Source organism: Alligator mississippiensis, chromosome 9 (assembly GCF_030867095.1).
Source record: "Alligator mississippiensis isolate rAllMis1 chromosome 9, rAllMis1, whole genome shotgun sequence".
In the NCBI taxonomy this organism is placed as follows: domain Eukaryota; kingdom Metazoa; phylum Chordata; order Crocodylia; family Alligatoridae; genus Alligator; species Alligator mississippiensis.
In genome coordinates this window covers 28,111,815-28,121,106 of record NC_081832.1, presented here as the reverse complement: position 1 = coordinate 28,121,106, position 9,292 = coordinate 28,111,815, and the positions used below count along the sequence as shown (strand labels likewise).

Here is a 9,292-nt window from a genome sequence, read left to right as displayed (position 1 = left end):
ACTCACTACAAAGTTTCAAACTACTTGCAAAAAACTTACCATTACGGTGATGCTGCTGGAGTTGTCATTGGGAGTTATGCCCACTGCAGTGGCAGTACACAGCAGTGATGGGTACCCCTGAACCTTCACTATGCATTTTCTACTTCGGGAACAGCTTTGTATGTTTTGAAAAGTATTTTATCTAACCAAGGGCATAGAGTAGGTTGTTTAGGCTGGGGGAGATCGCTTGTTGTTTAGTTGCTTAATTGCTGGCCTCGCTAAAAGGAAAGCTGTATCAACAAAGTCCGGAGCTGGAAGGGGGGTTACTTGTGGGGGAGCTGGAAGGGGGGTTACTTGCTGGGCTTGCTATACATTTCGTCACATCAGCAAGTTTAACCTGTTACGTAGCTATATAAGGCAGACGCCCATTGAGGTGTGTGTGCTTGCTTTGCGAACGATTGCCAAGCACCACTTTCTGCGCAGAAATAAAGATTAAGTTGGATCCTTCAACCCTGTGTGTTTATTGGCACAAGCGCACCGGGCACGAACTCACCATTGTTTGGGGACAATTTCTGGCGACCCAGATGGGACCCTAGCTGACTGCCTTGCCCGGTCCACCTCTTCGGCTCCGGCAACAACTGTGGACGGCGCGAGGGCCAGGCCCCACTGACCTTATTCATCGGAGGTCTGACCACCTCCTGGTTGCCTGACGGAATCGGGGAGGGGCACAACGGCGCAACGCTTGAAGGACCAACTTAATCAGGTGGGGCGAGGGAGATTTCAACAGACTGGTGAGTACTTCTTTCCATATTTTGGGCAGGTTGGGAAAGAGACGGCTTTGAAAGTTCCGACCGTGTAGACGCCCTAGGTGAGTGAGATCAGGTGGCAGCCCCGTGAACTCCCTTTAATCAGTTTGGTTCTGAGGCTGAGCGGCGGTCGCTGTCCGGTAGTTGGACAAGGGGAAGTAACCAGTCTAAGATTCCACCCTGCAGTCCCTTAGGATGCATTTTTGAAAAATTGGCCAAAGTTTGGAAGTGACCCTATGACAAAACAACAGATGATTCGGTATTGCAATACATGTTGGCCACAGTACCAACTTGTGGATGGTGCAGCCTGGCCGGAGAATGGGTCTTTGGATTATAACACAATCTTGCAGTTACAGTTGTTTTGTAGGTGCCAAGGGAAGTGGGATGAGATGCTTTATGTAGAGGCATATATGACTTTATATAGGGATGAGGTTACACAGAAGTCGTGTGGGATATTTAGGGGAAGTGGGGTAATGGCTTTACAGGGGGTCACCACAGTATGTCCAAAGGAGCCGGAGGAGGAAGATGTGCAGTTGCTAATTGCTCCCACGGCTCCCCCGTCTCATCCTGTGAGCCATGCGTCACCACAGGGGACTTCCACTGCACCTGTAACGGCTTGTCAGGGATTCCCGGCTGGTTTGTCCAGTCCGTCGTCCCTCACCTCCCCTGACAGCCTTGGGTTGCCGTCCCTGGGTCCGGCGGATGCGGATGGTAGCAATCTGGTGGTAGAGGGGACTGTAGGAGATGGGGCGTTTAGCCCTGTGGCGAGTCGCTTATGATCAGGGGCCCAACCAGTAGTTCAGGCCCCTTTACGACAAGCGGTGGGTCCTGAGGGTGAACCAGTTTTTGTCCATGTGCCATTCAGCACGGCAGACTTGATAAATTGGAAACAGTCTGTGGGCCAATATCGCCATTATCCGGAGGCAATGGCCCAGTTGTTCTCTACTATTTTCCTCACCCACCAACCAAACTGGATAGATGTTCAGGCCTTACTGGCCGCTCTTCTGACTCTAGAAGAAAAGAGGTTGGTCATAGAGAAAGCACGCACGATAGCACAGCAGCGTCACCTAGCCGGTGATGTAGATGAACTTTGCCCTAAGAAAAATCAAGACTGGGATCCCAACACCCGAGGGGGCCGGAAGGAGTTAGAGCTGTATCGGGAGTTTGTGCTGGCTGCTCTCCGGGAGGCTATCCCCAAGCAGAAAAATTTGTCTAAATTGTATGAAGTGCGGCAGGGTCCGAAGGAGGATCCATCCAGTTTTTATGGGAGGTTATGCGAGGCAGCCAGACAGTGGACGGATTTAGATCCGGAGCTGCCAGAAAATGCCAAGATGTTTAACACACTGTTTATAGGACAGTCAGCCCCAGATATTAGAAAAAACTACAGAAGACTGAAGGAGCAGCTGGAATGAGCATCAGCCAAATGATTGAGATTGCTTATAAAGTATACTCCAACAGAGATCAGGTTAAGGAGAAAAGGGAAGATAAGAGAATAAAGGCACAGGCATCATTACAAGCGTCGTTGTTGGCAGTGGCAATGGTAGATCAGAGGAGTCGGGGACGAGGCAGGGGAAATAGAGGGCATAGAGGAGGTGTGGGCTGTGCTCTGGGAGGCTACGGCCAGGGTCCCAGGTTGGGACCTAATCAGTGTGCTATTTGCAAGCAGGAAGGGCATTGGAAAAATGAGTGCCCCAAGAGGGAGAAGAAGAGACGAGAGGAGGAAGAAAGATTGTTGATGTTGGATGGTTCTGACCAGGAGTGACGGGGACCGGGGGCTAACACTGAAGTAATCTCTGTCTCCCCCGACGAGCCCCTGGTTAAAATGCAGGTAGGGGGAGAACTTATTGACTTTCTAGTAGATAGTGGAGCCACACATTCAGTTGTAACCAATTTTAAAGGACCCTTATCAAAAATCAAGATCCCCATAATCGGAGCCACCGGCCAGCGGACGTATCGTCCTTTTGTGCCACCCATGGAATGCAAATTGGGAGGAAAGAAAGTGTCTCATCAGTTCCTGTATATGCCTGAGTGCCCCATACCTTTGTTTGGGAGGGATCTGCTGTGCAAATTGCAGGCCCAATTGACCTTTTCAGAGGGGAAAATTACTATGAAGATACCAACTGAGGAAGCCTGGAAAGCTCAGGTGTGTCTCCTATTGCAGGAGGGGGAGGAAGGGAGAATTCCCCCAGAAGTAGAAGACGCAGTAGTACCATGGGTATGGGCAGGAGAGAAGCCAGGAAGAGCCAAACTGGCCACCCCTGTAAGCATTGATTTAAAGCCAGGAATTACCCCGCCCAGGGTGCCACAGTATCGATTGAAAATAGAAGCCTGGAAAGGCCTGGAATCATTGATAAAGAGATTCGTTAAATATGGTTTACTTCGGGAGTGTCAATCATCTTTCAATTCCCCCATTTTACCTGTAAAGAAACCCCACAGTAATGAGTATCGTTTCGTGCAGGACCTCAGAGCCGTGAACAAGGTCACGATGACCCTTCATCTGGTGGTGAAGGACCCTTATACTTTGCTGACTACTTTGTCTGCAGAGGAACAGTGGTTTACAGTCCTGGACCTGAAAGATGCTTTCTTTTGCATCCCACTTGAAAGAGACAGCCAAGAGATTTTTGCATTCGAGTGGGAAGACCCGAATACTAGGAGAAAAACCCAATTGTGCTGGACAGTTTTGCCTCACGGTTTTAAGAACAGTCCCACTATTTTCAGCACTGCCTTAAGTACCAACCTTCAGAAGTGGGACAAAGGGACATCAGGAACCCTGTTACAGTATGTGGATGATTTGTTAATTGCAGCAAAAATGAAGGATTACAGCATGATTGCATTGAAACTATTGAGAGTGTGTATGCTAGCCGGCCGGATCTTAAAGATGCCCCACTACCTAATGCAGACCTTGAATTCTACACAGATGGAAGCAGCTTCATGGATAATGGAACCCGAAAGGCGGGATACGCCGTGGTTACATCATGGGATACCGTGGAGGCAAACGCCTTGCCTCTAAATACCTCTGCACAGAAAGCTGAGCTTATTGCGCTGACCCGAGCTCTCCATTTGGCAAAAGGAAAGATAGCCACTATATACACGGATTCGAAGTATGCCTTTGGAGTCTTACACGCCCACGGAGCTATATGGAAAGAGAGAGGACTCTTAACGGCAAGTAAAAGCCCAGTAAAGCATGGAACAGAAATCCTGAAATTACTTGAAGCAGTGATGGAACCACTAGAAATAGCTGTGGTGCACTGTAAGGCCCACCAAAAGAGAGATGCTGACGTTATTAAAGGAAATCGACGAGCAGATGCTGCGGCGAAAAAGGCAGCTAGAGGACAAGTTCAAGAGACTCAAATGTTGGCATTGATGCGTCAGGTAGTGTTACCTGAGGAACCTCCCAAATATACTGAAAAAGAGAACCAACTCGCAGAGAAATTGGGAAGCAAAGAACAACAAGATGGATGGTGGGTTTTGCCTGAGGGACAAGTCCTGATGCCAAAATTGATTCTTAGCAAAGTGCTCCAAGAGTACCACCAGAGCACCCATATGGGAGCTGACGCCATGACCCAAGGTCTCCAAAGAATTGTAGTGGGACCTAACATGAGAAAAACAGCAGAACAAATAGTGCGTAGATGCCCTGTCTGTTGTGCCAACAATCCTAAAATTTCCCCCAAACCTCCGCCAGGAGCAGGAAGGCAAGGACTATTAGCAGGAGAATGTTGGCAGATAGATTTCTCTGAAGTCCCCAGAAAGGGACACTACAAATACCTGTTAGTGCTCGTGGACACTCTGACTGGATGGACTGAGGTCTTCCCGTGCCGAACCAACCAAGCAAAAGAAGTGGTCCGGGTGATGCTAAAAGAAATGATTCCACGATTCGGAATCCCAGAGGGATTGGCCTCGGATCGAGGGCCACACTTTGTGTCGGAGGTGACCCAGGCAGTTTCCCGGGCTCTGGGGATACAATGGGACCTTCACACAGCATGGAGACCGCAGTCAAGTGGACAGGTGGAACGAATGAATCAGACTCTAAAAAGACAGCTGGCTAAACTTTGCCAGGAAACTCAGTTGAAATGGCCCGAAGCTCTGCCTCTTGCCTTGCTTAGAGTGCGCATAGCCCCTAGAGCTAAATTGGGAGTTAGTCCATTTGAATTAATCCTAAGAATCCAGTGGTGACGCATGGGAGTCAAATGCATGTAAAAGGGGAAGGTTGGGTAAAAGATTATTTGTATTCTTTGTCTGCTGTATTGTCTTCTCTCCACAGGTATGTTCAGGAATGACTTCCACTCCCTCTAGATACACCAGTCCACAAGTTCCAGATCGGAGACAAGGTACTGGTCCGAACATGGAAAGACAAGCCGCTTCAGCCCAAGTGGAAGGGACCATATCCTGTGATTCTTACTACGCACGCTGCAGTGAAGGTTCAGGGGGTAAAACCGTGGATACACTACACTCGGGTGAAGGCCGCACCAGAAGTACCACCTGCAGAAGAAGTTGCTGAGAGTGTCACACCGGAAGCCGACACAAACGGACACCGTTGGACAGCAGAACCAGTAGAAGGACTCAAATTTCTGTTTAAACGTCAACCATGTGGAAAGTAGTTCTTTGCATAGGTGTAATGTTTTTAGAGTCTAAGGGGTTGGTGCATCAAAGGTTCGAGAAGAGTCAAAATGTGTGGGTTCATTTGGCAAAGGACGTATTAAATGTCACTCATTTTTGTTTGGCAGGTGGAATATCAGTTGATGATATTTTCACGTCATGCCTTATAGGGGTGCCCACTGCAATGGAAGCACTCCAGAATCAGACTTGGTTCACATCTGGGGGAATAGGAGGTCCAATCAATTACACTAACAACTCCATGTGGGGAACCATTACCACAGAAAAAAACGCTAGTACCTTTGAAATAGATTTGTTGACAGTCACCTCCCCTGGTAACACCAGCTGTGCCAATTTTGTGAACTGTACCCAAGCTTGCAAAAGCCTAACCAAAGAAACAAAAATTTTCAATTGCTCAGACATGACTAATGTATCTTGCAACTACGTTCATGTTATATTACCCCGGGGGTGGTTCCTCCTTTGTGGGAAGACTGCCTATTCATATATCCCAGCCAATGCCACAGGAGGCCCTTGTGCTCTAGGCCGGTTGACTGTCTGGCTACCAGGTATGCCTAAGATCTCTAGTAAGCGTCACCGGAGAGGTTCGAAGGTGCTAGATAAATCCTGTGATAGTGACATAAACCTCCTGAGTGAGGCCAAGGTAGTGTCCTTAGCAGTTTTCCTAGTAGGGGTGCCAGGCCTAGTAGTGGATGCTGAGAGGCAGCTTGGTAAGGTGGCCTGTGCCCTGGCAAAGGGCCTAAATACAACTTCACAGGCCCTAGCTGCCCTCAATATTGAAATGAAAGAGCTAAGAGGAGCTACTCTGCAAAATAGAGCAGCCATAGATTACCTGTTGCTGAGGCATAATCACGGATGTGAAGAGTTCGAGGGAATGTGTTGTTTTAATTTGACAGATAACTCCGAGTTGATAGAGTCAAAAGTGCAGAAGTTAAAAAAAAAGTTCTGTCCCACATTAAGCAAGGGGAAGGGTTCAACTTCTCATGGCTTACTTCTTGGCTTCCTAATGTTTCATGGCTTAAGCAAATTTTCCTATTAATTGTGACAAGTATGTGTATTTTCTTGATGATCTGTTGTGGGATACAGTGTGCGCCAATGTGTTGTGAGATACTCAAGAAATCAATTTCTTCCCCAGTTCACCGCGTGATGTTTGTAAAATCATCAGTTACAAACCCGATCCAAAACAATCGGGAGGAAGCAAAAAGATTTCTGGAGATGAGAAAGATAGTCGAGAACTATGGGCCTTTTCCATAAGGGCCATAGTCTCAAAGTGGGGATTTGATGGGTACCCCTGAACTTTCACTATGCATTTTCTACTTCGGAAACAGCTTTGTATGTTTTGAAAAGTATTTTATCTAACCAAGGGCATAGAGTAGGTTGTTTAGGCTGGGGGAGATTGCTTGTTGCTTAGTTGCTTAATTGCTGGCCTCGCTAAAAGGAAAGCTGTATCAACAAAGTCTGGAGCTGGAAGGGGGGTTACTTGCTGGGCTTGCTATACATTTCGTCACATCAGCAAGTTTAACCTGTTACATAGCTATATAAGGCAGACGCCCATTGAGGTGTGTGTGCTTGCTTTGCGAACGATTGCCAAGCACCACTTTCTGCGCAGAAATAAAGATTAAGTTGGATCCTTCAACCCTGTGTGTTTATTGGCACAAGCACACCGGGCATGAACTCACCATTGTTTGGGGACAACAGCAGGGGGCACAGGGGACACAGATGGAGGGTACATAGACAGGGGCAGGAGGACAGGAGCGTATATGGGCAGGGATGAGAGGGCATAAACTATAGATTTCATAGATTTCATAGACATTAGGGCTGGAAGGGACCTCGGAAGATCATCGAGTCCAGCCCCCCGCCCAAAGGGCAGGAAGTCAGCTGGGGTCATAGGATCCCAGCAAGATAAGCATCCAGTTTCATCTTGAAGGTGTTCAATGAAGGCGCTTGAACAACCTCCGGTGGCAGGCTGTTCCAGACCTTGGAGGCTCGGACAGTAAAGAAATTCTTCCTTATGTCCAGCCTGAAACGATCTTGTAGTAGTTTGTGACCATTCGACCTCGTCATCCCTTGGGGCGCTCTGGTGAACAAACGTTCCCCCAGATACTGGTGGTCACCCCTGATAAACTTGTAGGTGGCCATCAGATCACCCCTGAGCCTGCACTTTTACAGGCTAAAGAGTCCCAGGGTTCTCAGGCTGTCATCGTAGGGTCTGCTTCCCTGACCTCTGATCATGCGCGTGGCTCTTCTCTGGACTCTCTCAAGCTTCTCCACATCCTTTTTGAATTGTGGAGCCCAAAACTGGATGCAGTACTCCAGCTGCGGCCTCACTAAGGCCGAGTACAGGGGGAGAATATGGGGGGGGGGGCAGAAGAATTTAGAGGGAGTAGTAAATTAAGAGGGAAATATTGCCTTCCTCCTCCATTTCATTTTGTTAAAATAAAAATAATAATTTGTAGACCTGACCTGAATTGTGGCTGGCTACCTGTGGCCACTGCATGCTGTGAGGGAGGGGTGAGGCGTGAGCGAGGGTAAAAAAACACACACACAGTGGCACCTACTGGCTAAAGGCTGGAACATGGCACCACCTCGTGGTGAAGGGGATTAATTAGAAGTCTTTGAAGTCTCTGGCTGTTTGGACTAAATGAATCCATAACTGGGGCGGCGTAACTGGGGAGCGCCGCAAAATAACACATCTCCGAGTAGTGTTAGTTTAAGGAGCTAAATGGACCTTTAGAGCGGTGGGAAATCCCGGATCATGCAAACACAAACACAGTTGCATTGATGTAAATGGAAAATACCATTTTGTGTACACATGCCCTGAAAAACACATTTAAACTGAGCCCCTTTGCTTGCACAAGAACTGCAGGCTAGAACTCAGCCACATAGCCTCTTTGGTCACTTTTGGTATATCATTCCCTCTTGGCTGATTAGTAGGCCATCTTCAAGAGGAAGACTAAAGGCTGCTCTGATGTTCAGTATGTAATCTAAAGTCCAGTGCTGAGAAAACTTCTGGGAAATGGAAGACAGAGTTTCAAATCTCCTCTGGGTGAGAGGAACCTAGAACCTGGGTCTCTTGCTCCCTAACCACTAGGCTGTTGGGCTAAAAGGAAGGAGAGTCCTTCTTTTCTTCCACCACTTCCTTTAAACATGTTCAGGTTTTTCTGTAGCTAAGTTTTGGGGACTTACAGGCAGTTATGTGTGTATCCAAATTTCCACCATGGAGCCTATGTGATGACAGCACAGCCTTCTTAGCATGCCCAGTGGAGAAAGGCAGGGTGCATGCAGCTCTGCAAGTGCAAATAGAATCCAAACCATGTGCTAAGTTCCAAAAAACTGCTGCTACAAGCCACAGAAGCACATTGTCAGAGTGGTGAAATAGAACTTACCCCCAAAAAATCATCATGGATGAAGGGGAAGGTTTGGTGTAAAATTCAGTCAGCTTACCTGTTAGTAACATTGGTAGAAAAGGGTCTTTCTGTTCCTTTTTCTGTCTTGTGGATACTCAACTAACAGCTCTGCTCTGAGCCACAATGGTGTTGGGTGACAAATGTCAGCTCCTGTTATAAATACTGTGTTCAAAACACACACCTCATTAAAATATGAAAATACCTTGGTCCATGCATGTGTCTCAGTGGGACATGAGTTATAAGCATGTGTTATTTAGATAGCACTTTAACAGAAATGATTTTTTTTCAGTAGCCAGATTTTCAAATGTGCAACAATCTAAACCACTATTTTAAAATCTACTGTTGGACTGTCATTTAGCCACTGGTCCATATTCTGATTAGCCAGACAATCCCCACTCTTGCAGTGGCATTTGGAGACTGAAATAATAGAATTTGCATGCCCTATTCCCTTGGCAGGAATAGGAAAAAGGAAACTTTCATATCCCCATG

The 9,292-nt window shown here is 47.4% G+C and overlaps 1 protein-coding gene across 3 annotated transcripts; it reads left to right on the top strand.

The window, feature by feature from the left end:
• The first annotated feature begins 393 nt into the window (after positions 1–393).
• On the top strand, positions 394–7,032 carry LOC132252440 (uncharacterized). Of its 3 annotated transcripts, XM_059733259.1 has the most exons (3): positions 394–770; positions 2,452–2,613; positions 5,047–7,032. In XM_059733259.1, the coding sequence occupies exon 3, from the start codon at positions 5,371–5,373 to the stop codon at positions 6,433–6,435; it is 1,065 nt and encodes a 354-aa protein (XP_059589242.1). In that variant the 5' UTR covers positions 394–770; positions 2,452–2,613; positions 5,047–5,370; the 3' UTR covers positions 6,436–7,032. The 3 variants fall into 3 exon arrangements, with proteins under 3 accessions (XP_059589242.1, XP_059589240.1, XP_059589241.1); XM_059733257.1 differs by lacking the exon at positions 2,452–2,613; XM_059733258.1 differs by lacking the exon at positions 394–770 and having other exon boundaries at positions 1,874–2,613.
• The last annotated feature ends 2,260 nt before the right edge of the window (positions 7,033–9,292 follow it).

What these genes read in the sequence shown, in the direction of transcription:
- LOC132252440 (XM_059733257.1), top strand. Translation starts at nt 5,371, where the DNA reads ATGTGGAAAGTAGTTCTTTGCATAGGTGTAATGTTTTTAGAGTCTAAG.